Below are 26337 nucleotides of genomic sequence, written 5' to 3' on the forward strand. Positions count from 1 at the left end.
CATCTATTTAGTTTGATCTCTATTACTTTTAAACAGTATGACTACATTGCTTTCCAAATATCTTTATTATGTTTAGATTTCTTTACTAAATTAGACTGACACATTATTTGGATTTTCGCTTAATTGCATTTGTAAATGACCAATGAATTAAGCCTTCATAAATAGGCAAGAATGCCAAGGCCTTTAATATGTCTAGTTTAAGACAATGAAGCTGCAAACTCCTGGAGATTGGGCAATTTCCTTTGGGATTATTTGATGTTTTAACATTATTCCCTTATTATGCTTTCCCTTGTCAATGAGGTTTGCTTCATTTATAAATTTTCTTACTTGCAGAGAAACTACAACTCTGAAAATTTAAGAACAAAACCCAAGTAGTAATATAAATCAATAGTAATGGTTGAAAAATGTTTAAAGTATTCTGCTTCTTTGTCTAATATTGAATAGTCATTGGAAATGTCGTATCCACTGGAGAAACCTTATAAGGATTTTTAAATATTTTCTTAGGTAAAAGTGATACAAATAATCCTGGACCTGAAATTAATAAGATTCGAACACCAGAGAAAAAGCCTACAGAACCAAAACAGGTACGCTGCTTACATTTAGTGAATGCGTCGTTCTAGTGGACTGAGTCGGATTGATCATCTTGGAATCTTGATGTTTTAAAGAAAAAGTATTCTCTTTTCACATTAATGTGTTATGTTTATTGTCTAGTGGGTCATGTTGCCCTCTCCCTCACCTTCTCTTTGGCTGTGTTATTGCATTTATCAGTATACCCTTCTCACATTCTATTAGTTAGCGATAGACTTGAATTTAGAGACTCTCCATGATAAGGTAGTAAATGAAGACAGAGCTATAAATGTGTCATTGAAAACTGTCTCAGACTGGGAAGGACTGTTACAGTGAAGAAGGAAGGCTTAACTGCCTCAAGTCCCTCACCTTATTCTCTCATCACACCTCTGCGTAAATCCTTAACTCATTATCTGTCCATTCACCTACTTTCTGTGCTTCCATGCACTTGTGAACCAGTTAGAGGAAACCAAGTCGTTGGCTGAATCAGTGCCACTGGAAATTCAGGTTTTCTCATCTCAGTGGAACGCAGGGGCTTTCCTGCATTTCTTTCACATGTACCTGTCCCCTCTTGCCCAGTTTTTCCAGTGGCTCTTCTCAAGTTGATCATCTTCCACCTTCAATTACTGTTAATATCAGGAGGTGACTTTGCCTTAGACTTACGTCATAGGATTTTATCCTGTTCATGTATAACCTTAAGTTTATCACTTTTTCTATAGCCTTGATTATCCTTATTTTCTTACCAGCAGTCTCTGAGGAAGAGTTCCTATGAAGACTAATTTCTCCTCTTCTGGTCACCTCATAGACCTTGTCCCTTCCCCTCATTTATCTGTAGATCCTTTCCAGCTACTGGTTCTTCCTCCTTAGCCTATAAGATATTTATCTCTTCTGTCCTAAAGTAAGTAAATTAATAGATAGACTTTTTTAAAAAGAGACTTTCATTCACCTTCATCTCCTTTACAGCTACTGTCTAGTATCTCCTTTCTCCCTCATCTCTTGTTTGTTCCTTAACACACATGGTAGTAGGCCTCAGCGTTTCCCTGAAAATGTTGAGTTCCACATGACCACATCTTATGAACACACTTCAAAGGTAGTCTTGACTTTTTTTGGTATTTGGCACTATATTCTACTTCTGTCTTTGACCATCTTATTTCTTTTGGTTTCTTTGATATATTTCTACTTTTCACAACTCTCTATAAAATGACCACCTGTCTCTTTTATAAATTCCTCTTCCTCATCTGTCCTTAGTCCTTAAGTTGGGATTTCCCAGAGTTCTGCCACTGTCCCACTTCTCTTTGCATTCTATGGTTTTTTATTATAAGTAAGTCCGATCCATGATTTTAACTACCCACTTCATGATAATGACTTCCAAATCTGTATCTCCAAACTCAGCCTAGCTTTAAGCAACTGTTATTCTCTATATGCAGTTACTTATGTTCCATAAGCATCTCTGACTCAGTTTCTACATCTGGAAGGATTCAGTACCCACCGGAGGAGCTGCAGTATGAATGAGGCCACCTCTCGGTAGATAAGAGGGGACCTGCAGTGAAGGGAGTGGTGCGTGCTTGGGAAGGGGTGCAGGGAGGGAACCAATGGCACGTCAGGATTGGGCTCCAGCACCAGCAGCAAACGCAGTCAGAGGCAGGCAGCTTGGGACAAAACCAATCACAGGAGTCTTAGGTGCTATCGGAGCAACTGAGGCCAAGATAGCTAAGTGTCCCTCATGTCCCTGTTTTTAAATTTCTGTTATGATTCTTCTCTGTTAAAGGACTTGGCAATCTGAAAAGCGTGTTTCATTTCTTTCCCACCCTGATGCTTTGTCTTGAACCCCAGGAAAAATGAAGAAAGAAGAACTCCTAACTCTCTTTGACTCAGTATTAAGAGAAAAATGATGATAGAAGAGAATCTAATTCTGACTTAATTCTGATAATAGTAAACACAGGTTTCTTCAGACCTTGCAGTCCTCTGTCCTGCTTTGCGAGCACATTGTAGTATCATAGAGTAGCACAGTCTTGATCTAAATTTCTAAGACACAGACCTAGCTTCCTATGTCAAAGTCAGAAATGATGGAGACAATTAAGATGACAGTGTATTCACAAACAAGTTTTTTTATTGTATACTACTATTTATCTCAAAATGAAGTATGTATACACATAACAACATTTGTTTATATTTTTAAGTAGATAAACCATAAAATGTTTTAAATTTATTTATGGGGGGAGGGAGGGAATAAGATGGAAGGGACAGGGATGGAAGCTAGGTTTCTTTGCTATATTTTTGTTTTTGTTTTTGTTTTTTTTTAATTTTTATTTTTTTGAGTCTCTGCACAAACAACCTTGACATCTAATCATGGTGTTCCTCATGTGATCAGAGTGTGCATATTGACATTATCTTCTGGAAAAAAGTATATCCCAGATGAATGTAACTTCAATCATTAAAAAGATGGAGATTTATGGTGAAAATATTTGTTTATAAAGAACCTTCATCAGGTTCTGAGGCATCTGAAGAGCAGGCATTGCAGCTGCTTGGGAAAACTTGGATGCAGTTGTCATCCTTCTTGCTTCTTTTCTTAGATAATTTATATACACCCAGTAATCTTAAAGGCCTGAAATTGCCCAAATTTACTGGCAGTCCATTTGAGCTAGGTGATTAGAGATGAGGATGCACTTGGGGAATAACTGATATCATAGCCATTTGTTGCAACAACTTGGTCACCAGTTGTACCCCAAGTGCTTCAGGAACAAGCTACTTGTTTGTTTTTGGGGGAGTGGTGAGTTCCATGGCTAACTTGAGAGCCTTGGGTGAGGCAAGTACTCTGCAATCCTCAGTGACTGTTTCAACATTGAAATTTGTGAGGAGATTGAGATGCCACAGCAGGTCAAATGAGTGTTTTGACAGAGCTGGAAAGAAAAATTGCTTCTTCCTACCTTATATTTCATTTTTCACATTTGCATCACTTAAGATCAAACTTACGTTTTAGAAGGATGACAACACTCCCTAGCTTAAAAACCTTTGGTAGTTTACCACCGTTTACGGAATTAAAAACAGTGGTTATACTCAGTATTATTATCATTCAGGGTTTTGTGTAATTGGGCTCTTGTAGTTTCGTCTTATGTAGAGAAGGGAAAACTAACATATAAACAAGTGAAGTTATAGCTCTGTGTTTACAAAACTTCTCGTGCTCCCCAAATCTGCCATACTTTGCACCTCTCCCAACCTTTGCATAAACTGTGTACATTTACCTGGAATGTCCTTCCCTCCCTGGAATATTCTAGCTCTTTCTGTAAGATTCAACTCAAATGCCATAGCCTTCGTGAGGCCTCTTTAATTTTCTCAGGCACTGCGATTGTATCCTCTTATAGTACCTCTAATTATATGTTTGCATGTTGATATCTCCTACTAGACTCTAAGCCAGGCGTTAGTAAGTTTTTCTGTAAAGAGCCAGTTAGTAAATTTTAGGATTTGTAGACCATATGGTCTTTGTCACAACTGTTCAACTCTGTCATTGTAGTGCAAAGTAGCCATAGACAATATGTAAACGAGTGAGTGTGGCTGTGTTATGAGAGAACTATATTTAAAAAAATTTTTATTTTTTATCTGGTGGGTTGGAAATGGTATCGGCGGCCATAGTTTGCAGACCACTCTCTAGGCTCTTGAAGGTACAGGCCAAGTCTTCTTATTGCTTTTTTAATCATCAGCACCAGGCACAATGTCCTTGGCAGGATCACAATAAATGTTAAAGGAAAGAATGTCAATATGTAATGGCACAAACTGACAACCAAACAGGTTATACAAAGGTGATATAGTGTAGTTTGTTTGTTCATTTCAAAGTTGTTTTAATAGAGACACATCTTTTTGTTAATATAGATAAGTTTGAGAAAATAGTTTTAGATGTATAAAAACAATAAAATCAGAAGGAAAGAACACATTTTAATGATTTATGTCAGAAGGAAATAAATGGCTATATTTCTAAGGAAGAAAGTGTGAAATTAGAAATAATGTTCTTAAAGGAATTAAAGTGGATATGGTAATAATCCACTCAAATTTAATAATGACTGAAATTTAATATGCTGGTTTTTTTCTGTGTCATCTTTTTTAATTTAAAAAATATTCCCTTATTTGATTGAGAGACAGTGAATGAGTGGGCACCCAGCACTCCTGCTATTACTGATAAGAACGTATCCTATCCTTTAGATGTGTTAGGGTTGGGAAAAGGTGGAGAGCCACTGAACTCAGACTTTCTGCAGTTAAAAAAGCCTTCTTATTGTTTTCTAGGTTGATTTGGAATCAAATCCACAGAACAGAAGCCCTGAATCACGTCCTGGTGTTATTTATCCCAATACCAAATTTCCTCGCAAAGATAATCTCAACCCAAGACACATAAATCTTCCCCTCCCTGCTCCCCATGCACAGTATGCAATCCCTAATCGCCATTTCCATCCCCTTCCCCAGCTACCAAGACCACCGTTCCCAATGCCGCAGCAGCACACCTTGTTAAATCAGCAGCAGACTAATTTGCCTGAACAACCAAATCAAATGCCACCTCAACCAAATCAGGTAGTCCAGCAGCAGAACCAGCTGAGCCAGCAGCCTCCGCAGCCGCCACCTCAGCTTTCCCCTGCATATCAGGCAGGGCCCAACAGCGCTTTTTTTAATAATGCAGTTTCTCATCGACCACAGTCTCCTCCTGCAGAGGCTGTGATTCCCGAGCAGCAGCCCCCTCCCATGCTGCAGGAAGGCCACAGCCCTCTGAGAGCCATTGCACAGCCCGGCCCCATTCTTCCTTCACATCTGAATAACTTCATTGATGAGAACCCACCAGGATTACCTATAGGGGAGGCTTTAGGTAAGTTTTCCTATTACTGCTAGATGTGAAAAATTCAGATTATTTACTTAAAATGACATGTATTACACAATATTAATTTGGGTCAGAATTTATTCATTTCTTCAAATAATGCCAGCAAAAATCAACCATGTAGTGTAATAATCCGATTCCAGTTCCAAATGCTGTATAATAGGAAGTATTCAGTTGATGTCAGGTTCATCATTATGTATATAAGAATAATTATTATCACAACTCTGGCTTTTGGCAAATTTAGAGAATATTTACTTTCTACCAAAACCAGATTGTAGCTATTTCTATGTCTTTGTGGAGAAAATCTGTTTGTAAAAACTCTTGGAAAAATTAACTTAAAGCCCCAAATGCATAAAAACTTAAATTTTTCACAAATATTTTTGCAGATCGTATACATGGGAGTGTAGCTCTGGAATCATTAAGGCAGCAGCAAGCACGGTTACAGCAGTGGAACGAACATCACGCCTATCTCAGTCAGGGCAGTATTCCTTACCCGCACCATCACCACCCCCACCTCCAGCATCTTCCTCAGCCACCCCTTGGGTTACATCAGCCACCAGTGAGGGCAGACTGGAAGCTCACCAGCAATGCCGAAGATGAAGCAGAAACAACATATTCAAGGTATTCCAGCAGACTGAAAATGGCCTCTAGAACATGACCCCACACTATTTTTTTTTCCTTGAAGGTAGTCCTTTTAGCTTCAAGTTGGAATATTGCCTCTAAGAAATTAGATAGAGGCCTTCCAGGCCCATGCTACGAAGTTTCCTTGATTTACTCTAAAATACAGAGAATTTGTTTAGAAGTAACTCTTGTACAAATCTAGGCATGGATGATCTACTTTGGTTTGTAAATTAACTTGGCCTCTTGCTTTGTGATCTCTTCTGCAAGAGAATCATAGCTTCACTATGGGTGTTTTGTTCATATTTAGTAATAATAATTATAAAGGATGAATAAGGACAAAAGTAAGCTAGTGATTAAAAGTTAAAAATTATAGATTTATCATTAATTTTTTTTCTAGTTGCACAGAATTCTGCCTTCTTATAATTACAGCTACTTGTGAGTGTGTGGTCCTAACTCTAAGCTAGTTTTTATGGCCAGTGTCATGTGAATACCATGAAATGTTTCCTAATCCTTTCTGAATAAGGTCCACCATCATGGTGACCTTTTTAAACTTCCAGTTTTCAAAGGAGTGCAGAGACAAAGACAGGTGTTTTTAATACAAAGGGGAAAAGAAGAAATCAGGTGATTTAGGATATTTAATGTCTTCGATTCAGCATCTATTAAATGTTAACACTTACATTTGAGATTAATTAATGCTAGTTCTTATTAGTATTATGATTTTTTTTGCAGAAATCACATGTGTAGTTGGCTAAGCTCTCCTTAATGTGATGGAGCCTTTCTTTTGTTTTTTTCCTCATATTTCATCATTTTCATGTAGGTTTCAAGACTTACTCAGAGAACTATCTCATCGTGATCAAAGTGAAACACGGGAACTAGCTGAAATGCCACCACCTCAATCAAGACTTTTGCAATACAGACAAGTGCAGACTAGGAGCCCACCAGCAATCCCGTCTCCCCCATCCGGTACAGACCACAGTAGCCACTTTTCTAACTTTAATGACAACAGCAGAGACATTGAAGTAACCAACAACCCAGCATTTCCACAGCGCCTCCCACCCCAGATATTCAGCTCTCCTTTCTCGTTGCCATCTGAACACCTTGCCCCTCCTCCCCTGAAATACCTGGCACCTGATGGAGCATGGACTTTTGCTAACTTGCAACAGAATCACCTAATGGGGCCTGGCTTTCCCTATGGCCTACCTCCATTGCCTCACAGGCCACCACAAAACCCTTTTGTACAAATACAGAATCATCAACATGCTATTGGTCAAGAGCCATTTCACCCATTGTCATCTCGAACAGTATCTTCTTCTTCGCTCCCTAGCTTAGAAGAGGTAAATGTCTTTCTTCTTATTTTCCTTTTTTCATTTTGGGATTAGTTGATTGTGGGAAATATTAATATGTATTGATTTGGTAATAGGAATAGACAGAGCTTATTGAATTTAATAGTCTTTTAAAGATAATCCTTTCTTAGAAATTATTTTAATTTCTACCCTCTTATTGTGGTATTTCAGATTTTGTAGAATGGTTGCTATCATTGTAACATGAAGCCCCTGAAGAGTCTTTTATTGCTGTTTGGGATATTGAACATCTGAGGACTCTATTTATTCAAGCAGCTTTGTCTTTTCTAATCTGAGGAAATGGTTGCTAGTGATTCATCTTTTTGCTTTAAGTTACATGTGTTAATTACGAATTTGTTAACTAGAGCTTTCCACAGATGTTGGCTTTTCCAGCCAGTGGCCAGTTCCAAGTGCTGGGCTCTTTCCCTTGTCACTCATCCTGGCGTTGATATACAGTGAGATTCTGATGCCCAGATGTGAGAATTTGCAGGTGTTTACGTAGAGTTTACTCTGCTAAACTAAAATTGATTCAGGTAAACTGAATTTTTATCTTAAAATTCTTAGATATTTCCACAGAGCATCTTTTTGGACCTTTATTGATATGAAAAACTTAGTGATTCTAGGTTATAAAACTTCCAAAACTATACCATTTGATGTAGACTATAAAAAATGCCTAGCTGATCCCATTAAGTTTGCAGTGATTAAAGGTAAGAATGTGTAACACTGGTTGTGATCCTTATCAATTACAGATGTCTTCTTAAAACAAGATAAACATTTCTAATTTTAATATATGAAAACTATTTTTGATGTTAGATTTATTTTGGCAGTTTCTAAATGATTTCTAAAGGCCCTAAGAAATAATTGATTCGGGTTTATATAAATTCTCTGCTATAGATGCTGTTTAAAAGTCAGGTTTCAGCCAGGCGTGGTGGCTCACGCTTGTAATCCCAGCATTCTGGGAGGCCGAGGTGGGAGGATTGCTTGAGCTCAGGAGTTCAAGACCAGCCTGAGAAAGAGTGAGACCCTGTCTCTACTAAAAATAGGAAAAATCAGCTGGGCATGGTAGCTCACATCTGTAGTCCCAGCTACTCAGGAGGCTGAGGCAGGAAGATCACTTGAGCCCACGAGTTTGAGGTTGCTCTGAGCTAGGCTGATGCCACGGTACTCTAGCTTAGGCAACAGAGCAAGACTTTGTCTTAAAAAAAAAAAAAAAAAGTCAGGCTTCATAGGGACAGCTTTATCTTATTTGTAGGGTTTTAGAGGTAATTTGTTCAAATTGTTTCAATATTCATTAATTGGCTCATTCTGTATAATAACTGTCATTAAAACAACTTAATTGCAATTTTAGGCTCCTAAAGTAAGTTGCGAGCATAATAAATGAATGCATTGGTATCGGTATATATGTATTATGAGGATCTAGAATTTTGGAGCCTTACTTTTATGAAGATTTGACACACATCTGACATTATTTCACATTGCAACTGAGCAGTAATATAATTTTCAGTTAAGTGACGTTTTTACTACCTATTTATGATAAAATTCACATAACATAAAATTTACCATTTTAGCCGTTTTAAAGTGTACTATTTAGTGGATTTTAATATATTCACAATATTGTACAGCCATCACCACTAATTCCAGAATATTTCATCACCCTTAAAAGAAACCCCATAACCAGTAAGAAGTTACTCCCCAGGAGCCCCACTTTTAGTCCCCAGCAACCACTAATTTACTTTCTGTCTCTTTGGAGACATTTCATAAAAATGGAATCATAAATTATGTGGACTTTTGTATCTGGTATTTGAAATGCATCCACACTGTAGCATTTATCAATATCTCATTCCTTTTTTTGGTGGAATAATATTCCATTATATAAAATATATATGTTTTATATATGTTTTATATATATGTTTTTATATAATGAATAATGGATAAACAATTTGTTTATCTCTTCATCAGTTGATGGGCATTTGGGTTGTTTCCATTTGTCTGTTATGAATAATGTTTCTAGAACAAGTTTATGTGTGAAAGTGTATTTTCAGTTGGAGTGAAATTCCTGGGTCATATGGTGACTGTGTGTTTAACATCTTGAGGAACTGCCCAACTGTTTTCCTCTGTTCCCTGCACCATTTTATATTCCTACCAGCAATGTATGAGGATTCCAGTTTCTCACATACTCGCTTTTTTTTTTTTTAAAGATTATAGCCATCCTAGTGGATGTGAAGTCATACCTCATTGTGGGTTTGATCCACATTTCCCTAATTACTAACGATGTTGAGTATATTTTCATGTGTTTATTGGCCATTTGTATATCTTCTTTGCGGAAACGTCTATTCACGTGCTGCAGCCATTTTAAAAAGAAAAAGGTTGTCCTTTTGTTACTGAGTTGTAAGAGTTTTTTAAAATATATTTTGTATACTAGAGTCTTACTCTCATATATGATTTGCAGTTATTTCTCTCACTCTGGGTTTTTTCACCTTAATGGTGTCCTTTGATGCACAAAAGTTTTAAATCTGGGTAAAGTATGATTTATTTTTTCTTTGGTTACTTGTGCTTTTAGTGTCATAACTACGTTACTGTTGCCTAATCCAAGGTCACAAAGATTTACTTCTGCATTTCCAAGAGTTTTATAGTTTTATTTTTTACACTTAGTTTTTATTTTTTTAATCCATTTTGGGTTAATTGTTTATATTGTGTGAGGTGGGTGTCAAATTTCGCATGTGGCTATCCAGTTTTCTCAGCACCATTTGTTGAAAGGACTCTTCTTTCCCCATTGAACCATCTTGTCAATGTTGTCAAAAATCAATTGACCATAGACGTTGGGTTTATTTCTGGATTCTTAATTCTCTTCCATTGATCTATATGTTTATCTGTATGCCAGTCCCACATTATCTTGTATACTATAGCATTGTAGTTAAGTTTTGGAATTGAAAGTGTGAGTCTTTATACTTTGTTCGTCTCTTTCAGGATTGTTTTGGCTATTCTGAGTTCCTTGGATTTCCATATGAGTTATAGGATCGGTTTGCCAATTTCTGTAAAAAAAAACCAGCTGAGATTTTTAAAAAGAATTGCTTTAAATCTGTAGATCAATTTTGGGAGTATTGCCATTTTAGCAATATTAACTCTTCAAGTACCTGAATATGGAACATCTTTCTGTTCATTTAGGTCTTTTAAAATTTCTCTTAACAACATTTTGTAATTTTCCAAGTATAAGTCTTTTGTTAAATTTATTCCTAAGTATTTTATTCTTTTTCATATTATCATATATGGAATTGCTTTCTTGATTGTTCATTACTAGTGTTTAGAAATATAATTGTGTATCTGCAACCTTGCTGAACTCTTCATTAGCTCTAATAGATTTTTTGTGGCTATCTTAGGATTTTTTTAATATAGAAGACAATGACATCTACAAGTAGAGATAGTTTTATTCTTCCTTTCCAATCTGGATGCCTTTTTTTTTTTTTCCTGGCCTAATTCTTGATTAAATGTTCTCCTGGTTGCTACAAACTTTTTGTTTTCTAGGTTTCCAAAAAGTTGATTGTGACAGCTTTTTGCCAATTTTTTCATTGCTTTTATGGAGGGATGGACTTCGGAGTTTCTTACTTTGCCATTTTTGCTGATATCATACTCATGATGTTTTGATTTAACTTGCCAAATAAGTTCATAATATGTGGGGAAAACTGTGTTTCAAAATTTTTTATATTTTACTAAATAATACTTCATACTGAATAATCTACTTTAATCATTGATCTTTTTAAATGGTCCTTAATTTTGAAATATAAGTTCTTTATACCCTAGTGCTGTTAATATTTGATATTTCTGTTTAGCTGTGAGAGTGTGAATAAATACCTTCAATTGTCATTGTATTCTTAGAGTGAAATTACTTTTGCAAAAACATTGATCACCTTTATTTTGATGCATGAGAGTCAACAAATGATGACTAACTTACAACACTGAAAAATTCTTTTGATGAGGAGAATATTATTTGTAACACATTACAGATTTTGATATTTTCAGTGTATTAGGGTAACTTTTATATGTTCAAAATGATTTTGCATGAATCATCTCACAGAATGAGTAGTTTTTATGTGCTTGATGTTTATTTCTAGCCTTTTAAAATAATTTCTTTAACATTAACAACACAGGAAAATGTCTTATTTCCCTCCCTGCTGTGGATTCTTTTATTGTCAGAAACCTTGATAGATTAATCTTGTGGGACAATACCTGACAATTTAACAGTTAACTTGAATGGAGATGGTTTTTCATATTATATTTCACTAGTTTTTTTTCTTTTTATAGTAGTTTTGATTTTCTTTTGACAAATGAAATACATGGTCCACATGGAAAATGCAGAAGTTAGAGAAGTGATTTATAATTTCACTATACACAGATAGCTACTGAAACATTTAGCCTTTCCTAGCACTTAGAGATATGAATGTTATGATCAGTTAATGAAGAGGAATTACTCGTTGGGGAAACTTGAAACAAATTTTCCCCCAATTGCTGTGCCCACCTGTGTCACCCCATCAAACCTTTATTTCTACTAAGTTGAGGTACCTCAAATGGGTTCTATTATCTAACATTTTTTGCTACTTTGGAGTATTCTCTTTTAGATAATTGAGGCTCAACTCCATGGGTTTTCCTTCCTTACCTCAAGTGCAGTGAAAGTCATGGCCCTAGGCTTCTTGGATGAGGCTGGGGCACTGTGATCTGGCAGTCACGCCTGCATCCTCTCCCGCTTCTACTACTTTACCGGTGTGGTGGGGTAAGGAGGACAACAAAAGGCAAAAGTGCCATCCCCTTCTGGACCAGCCTGCAGACCATTCCTGATTGGCAATAGATTGATAAATTATTCCAATTTGATTTTAAATGCCAGTGTAAGTTTGGGGTTATGATTTAATTTTTTTTCAAATATTTAGCCTGTCGTCTTCATGCCTTTATTAAGTTATTGCATTTTCACTAAACATTGTAAAAGTAGCTTTCTTATCAAATACTGAATTCTCTACAATAGGACTGTATCATACTTGCATTTCAACTAACTGCTGTTGGATGGGGTGGTAGTGAAAGATGAAATGCCGAGAGAACTCATACGAGTTAATTCTTGGCCTCTGAGATTCCATGAGTTCGGTTTCTGGTAATTTTGACATGATTAAGGATTTTTCAAAGGTAATCTTTATCTGTATGGGATTTTTCACTTTGCAGATTTTTGACATTTTCAGTGTATTAGGATAACTTGATAATTTAACCTCTGAGTAAGATGCAGTTCTTCAGTATATACTGAGATCTGTTTCTGGACTTTGTGTTTGTTTCTTTTCATTTATCTATGTATTTCTATACCAGAATTACACTTTGAATTTTTGAGGTTTTGTAGTATTCTAACCCAATAGTGTAAAGTCTCCCTTATTATTTTTTTTTCCTTCCAGTTTCTACAAGGGGGGGTGGGTAGGGTGGGCAGGGAAGGAGGGTCATTCTATAGTTTTCCTACTTAAAGAAGTTTAAAATACTTTTATGAACTCTTTCCTCCTCCTCCCCCACCTCTACAAATCCTTCTTAGCTTTTTATCTGAATTACATTAAATGTATAGTTTAAATTGAGGAAAATTTTGTCTTTACAAATACTTTAAACTTCTCATGTGGGAAATGGCACATCTTCAATGTTTTAATTAATTTATTTCCTTCCTCCCTCACTCTCTCCTCTGCCTTATTCCCCCCTCCCCTTCTTGTTTGTTTTTTGAACATTCCTCTTCAAAATTATGTGGCGTCTCCATTTAAGTCTTGAGTATTTCTGATACTCTTAGGGTGACTTTTTCTTGTTTTGTTTTTTAGTTAGGAATGGGACCTTTTTTCCCATTATATATTTCAGTCATTTTATTTTGAGAGACAAATCTTCATTTCTCCTAAATGGGCATACTTTTGCCAACTTAAAAAACTTCTATTTACGATAGAATCAGTGATGCTGATGCTGGTACAAAGCAGAGCTTTTGCCATTTAGAATGTGTTTCACAATGGAATAGCTTGATTAAAAGTGTCATAAGTAATAAATGGAAAATTCTTTTTAAAAGCATCTCTGTAAAAGTCCCAGAATTAGTTTATGAAGCTACACATTTTTGTGTTGCAGTGGTGCTATTATTGCAGTGACTTTCTAATAAAAGTGGAATGCTTGTAAGTCACTCTTTTTGATCAGTTTTCAGTAAATCAACATTTACTTGCTCCATCTTAGAGATGACATGTATGCTTCTTTGATATAGCTACTTTGAAATATTTCTTATTCTATGTGTTGGCTTTTGAACAAAGACACTTTTGAACCATCTATTCATTTTCATTCTTCAAACAACTCTAGTTTTGAAGTTAGTTGATAGTTTTGATTTCAATACGGTTGTCTAATAATCTCCACCTCCTCCCCTTAAGTTCCCTTTTACGGAGCAAAGTATTGTACAAATGTAGCTTGAAGATGATAATCTTGGCTGATTATTGATACATTCTGCCTATTCTCGCTTTACAAGTGGATGATGGTAGTTTATGTCTTACTTGTTTAACCAGGTAGAAATATTGCTGTCTTCTCTGACGTATCTCTTCTCAGAGAGATTGTTAATGTATGGTATCTAATAAGCCATCTAATGCATATAACAGAGACAGTGATCAACAAATTAATAAATTAGACCTCTATTCATGCTTAAATTATCAAAGCTAATCATTTAAATGAGATGTTCTATTTTAATTAAAATTTCTGGCACTATAGTTAATGAGACTTGGAATTTCCACTAGAGTATTTAGCTCTTCCTTGGTGATTAGCTTTGACAGCATAATTATAAGCAGAACCCTAATTAATTAAGTTGCTGACCTTTCCCCCAGTTATTTATTTATACACATAGATGTAAAATGGCTTGGTAAACCTCATACATTAGAGATATATCTTATAAGGCAGTGGTAAGCAAATTAGGAATTCTTATCTAAACTGACAACTATCTTTAACAGTAGAAATTTGTATGAGAATTTAGTAATTTAGTTTTTTTCCTTCTTATTTAAATTTCATATATTGAATGGCTTTCGAAATGTTAGCATTACATTTTGGTAGTTAGAAAGAAATATTAGCAGTAGAATTTGAAAATAATGATATGTTTAGTACCATAATGATTTTACAGTTCAACACGAAGAGTATTTATAAGCAGACAAACATGTATGGAATTGATACCAAACCCAGAATCTCTGGAAGATTCTCTGACAGAATAGAATGAGCATTTAAACAATAATAATGAAATTATTTAAGACCTGGAGACTCTAAGATTAAGCCTGCGTGTCAGTCGTTGAAAAGGTTGCCATCTAAAAGTAAAGGAACCATCTGGCCAGAGATGTATGTAGGAGTAGTCTTTTCATGAAAAACTGAGAACAGGGCAAAAGCAACAGGAAACAAAAAAAGCTCAAGAAATAAGAAAAGAAGAGAAGAAAAGAAAAGTGTAGGTTATATTAATTTATTTAAACAAGCCTATGGGCCCACAAGACTGAATTGTTGATGGAAATATGAAGTGCTTTCTCAGAAATATTTTTCTTTTGCAGGCTAAGGATCTTTTTCTAAAATTTTTGTTTGGGGGTCCTGGTCTTTCAACTTACTGCATAAAAAGTTCCGTGGTGGAGGAGAGGGGTGAGGAATGGGAAATTTTAAACTTGTTGCCCAGAATGCATTTCATTGCAATCTGTTAGCATGCTCTAGTTTTCTGAATTTAAATCACTTAAATAGGCTTGGATTTGTCATCATACTTGTAATAATTTAGCAAATATATCAAATTGTTGATGGTTGTTAAAGTCGATAGATTATATTTGAACATTTTAATGCAAAGTTAAAATATATTCTCATTGACAAAGACTTTGCTTTATTTAAGACTTTAAAATAAATCTTGAAACTTTGGAACTAGTCAGGACCTTAAAGATCATTTAAGCTCCCCCCCACCTTTGGTAAGGCAACTGAGGCAAAAATATGTTAAAGGACTAACAACTGAAGCAGTGATTACTTACAGTGGAGCTGAGACTCCTGACTTCGGTCACATGCTCTTTGTGGAGCATCGTACTGTTCTTCAGACCTTTATACCATGAATAAGGTTTATTCCTGGAAATAGAGAAATGATTGTAATTACACAGAACTAGATGTGGGGGGAAAACAAGATTATGTTCTTGGGAACAAAGGGTTAAATCTTCAGTTGTATAAAATGTCCCCTTTTTTTCCTGGGTGGTGGTGAGAAAGGGACATGGTTCATTTGAGAACGCTTGATTTTGGAAATCTGTCTAGTTCTAGCTGCTGAATTTTCAACTGCTGAAATGATTAATTTAGAGATCTCAAATATCAGAAAATTAACTATTAGCTATCTACTTAATTTCTCAATATTCTTTAAGAATAAAACAAAAATTCTCCAGTATTACATTTTTTCAAAAGCTGTAAAATGTATTTAATTTTAATAATGATGATTCTTCAGAGATAATGCAAATAGTTATGACTTGAAGAGTAAACTTTCATGGTGAGCTATTTTATTTCCTACCCAAACTGACATTTTCTCATTATAAGAGGTGTCATGCTCTACAATTGACTTGACTGTTTCATATTCAATAAGAGTAAACAGCAGCCATTAGATTCAAGGTAGCTCCAGATGTCGCAGAAGTGAGTCTGACATTTTTCCCTTAGGTATTTTATTGCATTCATTCTACTGTCTCCTCTATTACCTTGTGTTTGGATATAGGAAAATATTGCTTGGTAGGAAAATACTATCTGTAAATTATAAGTGCCTTTGCCTGTGAGATGCTTCAAATAGTGTTTTTGTTTATTTAGACCTAAACTGGTTTTAATGCACTTTGCTGCAAAGTCATATTCATTTTAGTGCACAGATAGCCTTGTTTTTATTGTACTTTGCATTATTGTGCTTAACAGATGTTTGTTTTTTTTTTTTTAACAAATTGAAGATTTGTGGCAATCCTGTATCAAACAAATTTATTGGTGCCATTTTTCCAACAGCAGGTGCTCATTGATAGCAAAACTAGATAAAGACAGTACAAAAAAGAGAAAACCACAGACTAATTTCCATGAACATCAATGTCAATATCCTCAAGAAAACATTAACCAGCTAATTCAGCAACATATGAAAAGAATAACATACCATGACCATGTAGGGCTTATCCAAAGAATGCAAGGCTGGTGTGGTATTTGAAAATAAATCGATGTAATCTACCATACTAACAGTCTAAAGAGAAAAATCACACCATCATATCAATAGCTATGGGAAAAAAAGCCCCAACACATTTGACAAAATGCACTATCTACTCATGATGAGAGCTCTTGGCAAAATAGAAACAGAAGGGAACCTTCGTTAACCTGTTAAAGGGCCTCTATAAAAATCCTGCAGCTACCATCACACTTCATGCTGAGAGATTGAATGCTTTTAAGATTAGGAACGGGGCAAGGTGTTCACTTTCAACACTCCCATTCAACATTGTGCTGGAGGTGTTAGCCAGCGCAATAAGGCAAGGAAATAAAAGGCATAGGGATTGGGAAGGAAGAAATAAAACTCCTCATTCACAGATGACATGATTGTCAATACAGGAAAAAAACAAGGAATCTCCCAAAAAACAAATAACAAAAATCCTATAACTAATGTGAATTTAAACAAGGTCACACACAGGATATAAGGTCAACACAGAAAAATCCATCACATTTCTATATACTAGCAATGTACAATTGGAAACCAAAATGTGAAAGCCGATACCATTTATATAACAACATAAAGAAAAATGAAATACTTAAGGGTAAATCTAATAAAACCTGTGTACAGGATCTGTATGCTGGAAACTACAAAATTGCTAAAATGCAATTTATTTGGTATAGAAACCATTTTATTCATTTGCTATCAGGGTTTCAAATTATATTTGAGGACAGGTTTGAAAGTAGCAAATCATTTTTTCATGCATTTATCTTCATCTATGTTGTATGAAATAGAGACACCTGTAGATCTTTTTTTATATGTGTTGTCTTCAATACATCTATCTAATTCTAAAAACATTAAAACAATTTCAAGTTTTGGTTCTCTTTTTCTAACATAAAGGATGGGTCATACTCATAATGTGATTCATCTCTGCAACAGTTGCTTAGAAACTGTTGTAGATATGTTACACAACACTTTCCCAGATCCTGCTGTGCATGTCTGCTGAGTAATTTTTCTTATTTCAGTTTGTAAGATACAAATGATACACATTTTCTATAAAGTTTAATTGAATATTTTCTCCTCTTATATCAGCTTTCCATTTCTTTCCGATTTTTAGTTTTGCGCATTTAAGCTTTGTGGTTCATATATCTTTTCATTGCAAAAAGGTATTTGTTTATGCTACTGGTTTATGTGTGTTCATTATTTAAAGAAAACAGTTTTATAAAGTTATGCCTGAAATTCGTGTGAGTATATTGAGTGTTCTGTATCACCAGGAGACTTGATTGTTACAACCTACTCTTTCTGAGGCCATCACCGACATTCGTTTTGTGCTTTAGTGTTCACACATAAAGACTTTAGAATGTGATCCCCTGCAGATTGTGACTGGGCTAAGCACTCAGGGGCTGGTAGTAAAAAGAAACTCATCATTTCAATTTTAAGAACTGATTGTCTTCATTACAAACTCTGATTTAAAAAAGACACACTGTACAAGCCAGTGTGATCCGTCTATCATTCAGGGGTTGTCTGGGCATAGAGAACATAAAACAGTTTAGAAACGTTGGTTATTCTACTTAATGCCTTAATTTAATGACCTAGGCAAAGAAATTTCAAATGTTTCAAAAGCTGATTAAATTCCTAGTTGATACTAAATTAATTAAGATAGTTAATATTCTAGAAAACCGGAATCAAATTCAGAATGATTTGACCGTCTAAAACAATTACCTTTAAAGCAGAGTAAAATTTAAGATGAATTTAGATATTATATTTAGAGACAGAAGAACTGTGAAAATATATGAGAAAAGAAATTAACTAGATGGTAGTCAATCACGTCTTGCCTTCCTCATCCAGTAGCTAAGGCTTTGGAAATGCAGAAACAGCCTGAATGCTCATAGCTGATGGCGAGAGAATTGCCCTCCTCCTACGCTTCCCTGCCTCTCTGCACAAGGGCAGCCAGTCCAGATCCAGTCCCTTCACTGGTTTATATCCTAGTGGTTTCATCTGTTTTGACCATATATTCTCAATGTTTATTCCCACAATTTCCCCCATTTAATTGATCTGATGATATCCACTTTTATTCTTTTATATAATGTTTCAAAGAAAACATCTTATTACAATGCCAGTTCATCTCTCCCTTTTCTTTTCAATCCATACTCCAGTTCCTGATTTCCAGTTATTGCTAGTAACAATGGTAAAAGAAAGATTTCCCAGAATCATAATTGACCACAAACTGAATAGCGAAATTGTTATTATTTGGGGAAACCAGAAAAGGTCAAAAAAAGCCAATCTCATTCCATTCTGTCATTTGAGACTGAAGATGGAATCTTATCTTTATATGTTACATTAAAACAATGATATAACCATGAGCCCTTCCTATGTGCCAGGAACTGTTCTAAATGCTATGCATACTTAACTCATTTAATTCTCCCAAGAATCCCAAGGGGTGGGGACTATGGGTAATTCATTTTACAGATGAAGTTCCCGAGAGGTTAAGTCAAGGTGTCCAAGGTGACACTGCTGGTAAAAGGCAGACCTGAAGTCTAACCTAGATTATCTAGCTCTGGATGGAGGCTGGATACCTAATCACTACTCTACACTGCCTTGCCATTAGAACTGACACTTAATATTTGTCACAAGAATCTGACAAGGACAAATTGAAGAGCACTGAGGTAACAATTGAAAAATCCTGAAATGGCTGCCAAATCTTGTGAGGAGGGTTAAAGGAATTTGGATTATATAAATTTAGGGATTTCAGGGAAAAGAAAATATAAAGAGTAAGTTAATTGGGTTTTAAACATATAAAAGATTTTTTGAAGAAATTAATGAGTATTCTGTGTTAGTTGAAGATTGACCAAAAGAAATGCAGTGAAGTCCAGTCAGGAGTACTTCCGGTGTACAAGAGGAGTCGTATCTTGCTGTCCGGTCCAAGGAGAAATAACTCGAGAGGTTATGAAAGATAAGGCCCAAGAGATAAGTCTAGAATGGACGACTGTGTTCAAGATCGCTATGATTCAGTTGACTTGTGACTATACTTTGCCCATTTAACTTTGAGCAGATCTACTCCTTCATGCTTAATCTACTGTTATCTAAAATGCCAGTGGAATTTTAGAACTGAAGACAACTAATTCAACTCCCATAGTTTACTGACAAGAAAGCAGAACCAGAAATCACATGTGTGTTTCATAGGACTATGCAGTAAGGGGCAGAACTGAGTTTTGAGCCCAGGTCTCCTGATACCATGTCTAGAGCCTTTTTTTTTTTTTTTTTTTTTTGGTGGCAGTGGAATAAGGGAAGGAGGGCTTCACAGTCAGTCACAGAAGAGAATATGCTTGATTAGGTCTACATAATATAATGAGATCGCTAGGGAGCTAAAAGGGAGAAGGCTAGGATGCCTAGGATGCCCTGATTGATGAAATGTCCTTTTTCTTTGTGTAGTATGAGCCCAGAGGACCTGGTCGGCCCTTGTACCAAAGAAGAATCTCATCTAGCTCAGTTCAGCCTTGTTCTGAAGAAGTAGGCGCTCCTCAGGAGAGTCTGGCCCAGTGTAAGGAGCTTCAGGACCACAATAGCCAATCTTCTTTCAACTTCTCGTCCCCGGAGTCCTGGGTAAACACCACCTCATCTACTCCCTACCAGAACATTCCGTGCAATGGATCCAGCAGGACAGCTCAACCCAGAGAATTGATAGGTAAGACGGAGTTGGTTGCCCAAACTCTGTAATTTTAACTCCTCAGCTCCTGGATATTTATGGAATTTTTCTTCTACCACTGCCTCATTTGCATTATTATCTTTGAACAATATTTAATGCTCATAGCTCGTAAGTGTGCCTCAGGCATACTTATTAAGTCAGGACTATATTGATTCCATATTTATGGTCTGGAAGGTTAGTAGCTATATCTGTATTGGGAAATTGATTATTTTGACCTGTGAGTGAATGAAAGAAGAAATGGAACTTAAAATATATTTCTAAATAGATAGAAATACTTTTGCTTGGGAAAAGTTTGTTTTCTGTTTTTTGGTTTTTTCTTCAGGGAGCTGGTTAGGTCAGTATCATTTTTCAAGGATTTGTTATCAATAATGCATTGACAATTTGCTATTTAGTAGAGTATAGCTATGAGAGAGATCAGCAGAGTTTAACATTTTGGCATTTAGAAATCCTTTGTTTATTACTTATGTTCTAATAACTGGGAACTCCAATGCTAAAGAACTCAAAAGGCATAGAAAGGGTTAGGAATGAACAAGGTACTCTAAACTTGTACTGTATGTTGGAAAGTCTAAATCCTTGAACAGGAATGCACTTCTGTCTTTCCTTTATTCTCACTCTTTTTTATATTGAATGTGAAGAAATTAATTATACTATTTGGGTTCTCTAATTCCTTCTCTTTGTAAGCTAGACATTGATCTCTGTGAACAAGTCTGAGATGTTTATGTGGCGAATTTCTGCCTGGCAGCATCAACCTTTGTATTTGAAATTAATTTTGTTCATCTTTAGAATATGAATCTATTGTTTATGTAACTTACCCATTTTTGAGTATGGGCCATACAAGCATATTTTTAGAACAATGGACATAGTAGGGCAAAAAACATTTAAAAGATTTTGCTTTTATTTCCTGGTAAGAGACATTGTCATTTTAACCTTTAAACATTCTTTAGTACCTGCTGTGTGTAAGCTACTTTATTTTGCTTGGGGCTGCTTTGTCATTTTTAAGGTCTGACATAAATACACTCAAGTTAGCATATTTGAACTTCCTGAGAAACATCTAAGTTATAAATCGGTGATGATAATTTGTCTATTATAATTTCTTTTTAAGATAACATCATTTCTCCTCTTTTTTTCTATTAACCTAAGTTTTAGGATAGCTTTTGGCCAAAATCAATAAAAATCTGACCTGAGCTGATAAAGTAGGAAGTTCTTGAACTAATGCCCAAAGCTTATGTCATTTGTGGTATCTTTTCTACAAGTATAAAATGATTATTTTCTTCATTGCTTGGACAAATTGTAACATTTTTTAGTTGAAAGTAACAGTTAAGTATTAAGCAGTTAATTCAAAATCACTAATGTCCTGAGGCACAACCTCTCAGTATTTTTTTTTTAGAGAAATGTGGTAGGGGTGCATCAGAGGACCATTGTCGCATAGGAGACTTCTTACCGAAGTTTGAGATTTATATCTTCAGCTTGAAGAAAACTTTTTATATTAATTATATTGGTTTGAAATTTAAAAGAGATCATTGTATTTGATATGGATGTGCTTTCTCCACAATTAAATTATAAGCTTGAAAGCAGAGACTGTATCTTTGACCTTTTTGAACTTTTGAGTTTCCCATTTTGTCACTGAATACATTTGAGGCTCTTGGAAAATTCTTGCTGAATAAGGAGGTAATGAAACTAGATTCTGTGCAATGAAGGGGGTGATCCAGTTGCAGAGATTAGATAGAGATGTGTATTATGTAAAATAGGATTAGTTGTAAGATTAGTAAAATTCATGGCTTTAGAGAATGGTTTCTTTTATTGAGAATATTTATGATAAATCAAATTAATACAGATCTTACATTCGTGGTTAGATAAGAATGCAGGCATTAGGTTAAACTGCCTCTAAAATATTGTTTTCTAAGTATTTATTATTTAGCCGAAAACATTTTAAACTCTTATGAAAATGAGAACATGGTTAAATAAATCTTTTTTTTTTTAATGATTAATAATGTATACATTTTATTGAGGATATATATATATATTTTTTTCTCATAATGTATACATTATTTCTTGTACAATGATATGAAATAATATGGGAAATATTCATGATAAATTATTAAGTGAACAGTGCAAGTTAAAAACAATAGTTTCATATTTTTTCCCCACCCCCCGTTTCCCGAGTCAGCACCTTCAAGTGTTACCACTCCCCAAACGGTGCGCAATGCACTCATTGTGTAGGCATACCCCCATCCTCTCCCCCACCCCCCACCTCAGTCTGATGTCCAATTGGTGTCGTTCCCAGATAAAAATATGGAACGCTTCACGAATTTGCGTGTCATCCTTGCGCAGGGGCCATGCTAATCTTCTCTGTATCGTTCCAATTTTAGTATATGTGCTGCCGAAGCGAGCACGTAAATAAATCTTAATAAATAAAAATAGTAAGTTCTTAAACAACCAGAACCATGTTTATTTTACATATTATTTTAGACAGTGTAGGCCACTTTTATATTGAAATATTTGTTAAACTGATGTTCTTAAAAGCAATCATTTTATTGACAAAATCAGTGACATTTACAAGGAAAAGTGATAAGCGTTCTATAAAGATGTTAAATGCTTTAAAATAATTTTGAACAATTTTATGAATTTTTAAAGTTCTAAAATAGTACTATAAAATTAGCACATTGAATAAATGAACTAATGAGACTAAAAAATGAAATATTTTCACCTTAACCTCTGAATTCTAGTTTTATGTTATATTGAGCAACTGTGTTGCTGATGTTAAAATGCTTTTAAAACTTTGTCATACTGGATGTGACATAGCTTCCATTAAGCATCACCAGTGTGTTTTAGAGACAATGAATCATTGTAGTTTGGGTTTCAAAGAGAAATATTAGCAGGATTTCTCATGGTTTCTATTTTTTACTTATTTTAAACTCAAGGATAGAGCAACTTCGCTAAATATCTAAAGATCAAAAGAGGGAAATACTGTATCTGAGTTCCCTCTATTTGGTGATTATCTTAAGCTATAGCTGATTGCAAGAATCAGAGACCGACCCACGCTAGCTCAAGTAAAAAGAGCTTCACTGGAAATAAGGTACAGGAAGGCCAGTTGGATTCATGAGGGGAACTGTGTAGTTTTCTGGTATCTATATATAATCTGTGTAAGGTACGTAGCACAAAGTGCCTGGCCCCATAAGCAATACGCAACTACTAGATGTGATGATCATATAATCTCTCTCTCCAGGGCCCTGTGCCTTCCTCTGTGTACTTGCTCCTTTCTTCTGCTTTTCTTTATAGATTAGTCTTCTGATGGTTCTGCCTATGTATTTTTAAGTGGCTTTGGGTTCCCACAGTACCTTGACTCCACTTAATCTAGCTAAAGGTCTCAATTTCTCTGTTTCTGTCTGTCTGTCTGTCTCTCTCTGTCATACACAAATTTCTGAGAGAAGGAATCTTTGTAGTCTTGGTCCAGTTCAGATCAAGTATGGTCCAATGTTGTGAGTGGAACGCTTTCTTTCAGACATATACACAGGGAGGGAAGAAACAATCTTTGACAATGTATATAGCCCACTAACCATTGGGTCATCACTAATAGTCTGTATTAAATGACATAAAATCAAGTGCTAAATGTGCAGCGTACCTTTCAAGATGACACTGTACCCTTAAAGATGCTGGAGTGGTTTAGAGAAAGCTTTATACAGGGGGGTCTAACCCACCTCTCGAATGTTATCCCCTTCTGTTGTCTAACACTAACCTCCTGCCTTGTTCAGAGTACACTTCTGAAATAATGCTTCCCATTCTTGTTTTGGTGTCTTTACCTTTGTAGTTTTTCTACCTATATCAGTTAGGGTAAAGGCTCAGCCATTGTCAGAGATCCCAAAATAAAGTGGCTTAAATAAGATAGAAATTTATTTTTCTGTCACCTAATTGTCTGGCTGATCCAGGCTATCTGAGTAGCTTTGCTTCACAAAGTCAAAAGAAATGCATATTGTAACTACAAAAAGATAATTATTTACTTATAAGTAGGCTAAGATTTAAAAAAAAAATAACACCAGTGTTACGATTAGATAGAGAAACAGGCAAACATTGTTGGCTGAGTGTAAATGGTCAGTATCTTCCTGCAGGGCAGTTTGGACATAGTTATCAAAAGCTTTAATTGTGTATATACCATATGACCCAGCCACATACTCCCAGGAATTTATCCTAAAGAAATAGTCATGAATATTTAGAAATATTTGGCTGGGCATGGTGGCTCATTCCTATAATCCCAGCGCTTTATGAGGCCAAGGCAGAAGGACTGCTTGAGGACAGGAGTTTGAGACCAGTCTGGGCAACATATCAAGACCCTGTCTCCACAAAAAATAAAAAAAAAATTAGCCAGGCATGGTGGCGCGTGCCTCTAGTCCTAGCTACTTGGAAGGCTGAGGCAGGAGAATCGCTTGAGCCCAGGAGTTCAGAGTTACAGTGATTGGGCCGCTGTACTCCAGCCTGGTGATAGAGCAAGACTTTGTCTCTTTAAAAAAAAAAAAAAAAGAAAAAAGATTTATCACAATTTATAAAAGTGAAAACTTGGCTATAAAGAAAATTTCTAAAAATGAGAGATTACTTAAAGTAAGTTGTAAGATATTCTGTATTAAGTGAAGTCCTTAGAAAAAAATACACCAACAAGTTAAGGCTTATCTCTGGCATTTGGAAATATAAATTTCTTATTTTTTTCTTTGGACTTTTCTGTAATTTCTAAATTATCTTCAATGAATATGTATTATGTTTATAATCTAATACAATGTTAAATTTTTAAAAGATTGAGAACTAAAGCAATATTTGAAAACAAGCTGTGGTTTAGTGAGCAATAAAATTGGTTAGGAAGGACGGAGTCATATTTTAAAGGATCTTGACAGATGGATTATAGGAAATGGGAAGTAGTTTACAGCTGTTCTCCCAGCACCACCCCCCCCCCCATTCCACGTTACTCAACAAAGAAGGGTAGCATTTTAAACAAATGGAATCTGATGGTACTATTGCTTAGGTTAATAATAAAAGCTCTTTGACCAGGAGCATGGATATACAGCTGACTTTTATTTAAGAAAAAAAGTGCCTATTTACAAACTATGAACAGTTACTATAATAAATATAGACGTGTACAATTGTACAAACTAGCTTTTTATTTCTCAGCAAGCCTTCACATTTGAACTTTAGTTTTTTTTTATGTCAGCTATTCCAGTTCACATAGTTGTTTTATGTGTTTATAAGATAGAGAAGTTTGGTTGGATATGTTGTGATTTCAACATTCTGTGGCAGAAATTGTCTGTCCTCGTGGCTGTACTGTCCCTGACTTCCTGGAGACGAGAGTCAGTTATGACACTGAATGAATGAGATGCATGAACATTGCTGGGCTCGTCCTAAAATCAATGTTGCTCTTCTCTGTTTTTAGCTCCACCCAAGACTGTCAAACCCCCTGAGGATCAGCTGAAGTCGGAAAACCTCGAGGTGTCCAGTTCCTTCAACTACAATGTGCTGCAGCATCTCGGCCAGTTCCCACCCCTCATGCCCAACAAGCAGATCGCGGAGTCGGCCAACAGCAGTAGTCCGCAGAGCTCTGGTGGGGGCAAGCCTGCCATGTCCTATGCCAGTGCTCTGAGGGCCCCTCCCAAGCCCAGGCCCCCTCCTGAGCAGGCCAAGAAGAGTAGCGACCCCCTGTCTCTGTTCCAGGAACTTAGCCTGGGGAGCTCATCGGGCAGCAATGGCTTTTACTCCTATTTTAAATAATCACTTTTTTTTCCTCAAGGGAGAATGTTTTAATTTCTGTTTGTATCAATAGAATTAAGGTAGTTGGACTTCATCTATAGATGCACAGTTCCCTTTGTTTTAATATTAAATATGTTCTCACTTAATTGCTTTGCTGCTAGACTTGCAACTAATTTTTTAAAAGTATATTCCCTTATTTTGCATTTTTGATGTGAGTCAGAATTTTGACAGCTTTTATGTAGAATAAAAAAATATTTTTAAATTTGTGTATTGTTACATATGTTTGCATCAAGCTAGCAGCTAAGAGGTTAATTGTGCAACTATAAAAAAAAAGAAAAAA

General features: G+C 35.6%; 1 protein-coding gene and 1 non-coding gene across 2 annotated transcripts in view; one reads left to right on the plus strand and one right to left on the minus strand.

The window, feature by feature from the left end:
- Positions 1-26018, plus strand: part of HELZ (helicase with zinc finger) — a 134062-nt gene extending 108044 nt beyond the window's left edge. The window contains exons 28-33 of the mRNA XM_069482788.1: positions 505-584; positions 4843-5413; positions 5809-6043; positions 6861-7377; positions 19997-20249; positions 25684-26018. Coding sequence (XP_069338889.1) covers positions 505-584; positions 4843-5413; positions 5809-6043; positions 6861-7377; positions 19997-20249; positions 25684-26018 — 1991 coding nt within the window. The remainder of the gene's footprint in view (positions 1-504; positions 585-4842; positions 5414-5808; positions 6044-6860; positions 7378-19996; positions 20250-25683) is intronic.
- On the minus strand, positions 22557-22663 carry LOC138392672 (U6 spliceosomal RNA). Its single transcript, XR_011234958.1, has one exon. It is a non-coding gene; the product is annotated as a U6 spliceosomal RNA (small nuclear RNA).
- Positions 26019-26337: the final 319 nt, after the last annotated feature.

This window comes from Eulemur rufifrons, chromosome 9 (genome assembly GCF_041146395.1).
Source record: "Eulemur rufifrons isolate Redbay chromosome 9, OSU_ERuf_1, whole genome shotgun sequence".
Classification (NCBI taxonomy): domain Eukaryota; kingdom Metazoa; phylum Chordata; class Mammalia; order Primates; family Lemuridae; genus Eulemur; species Eulemur rufifrons.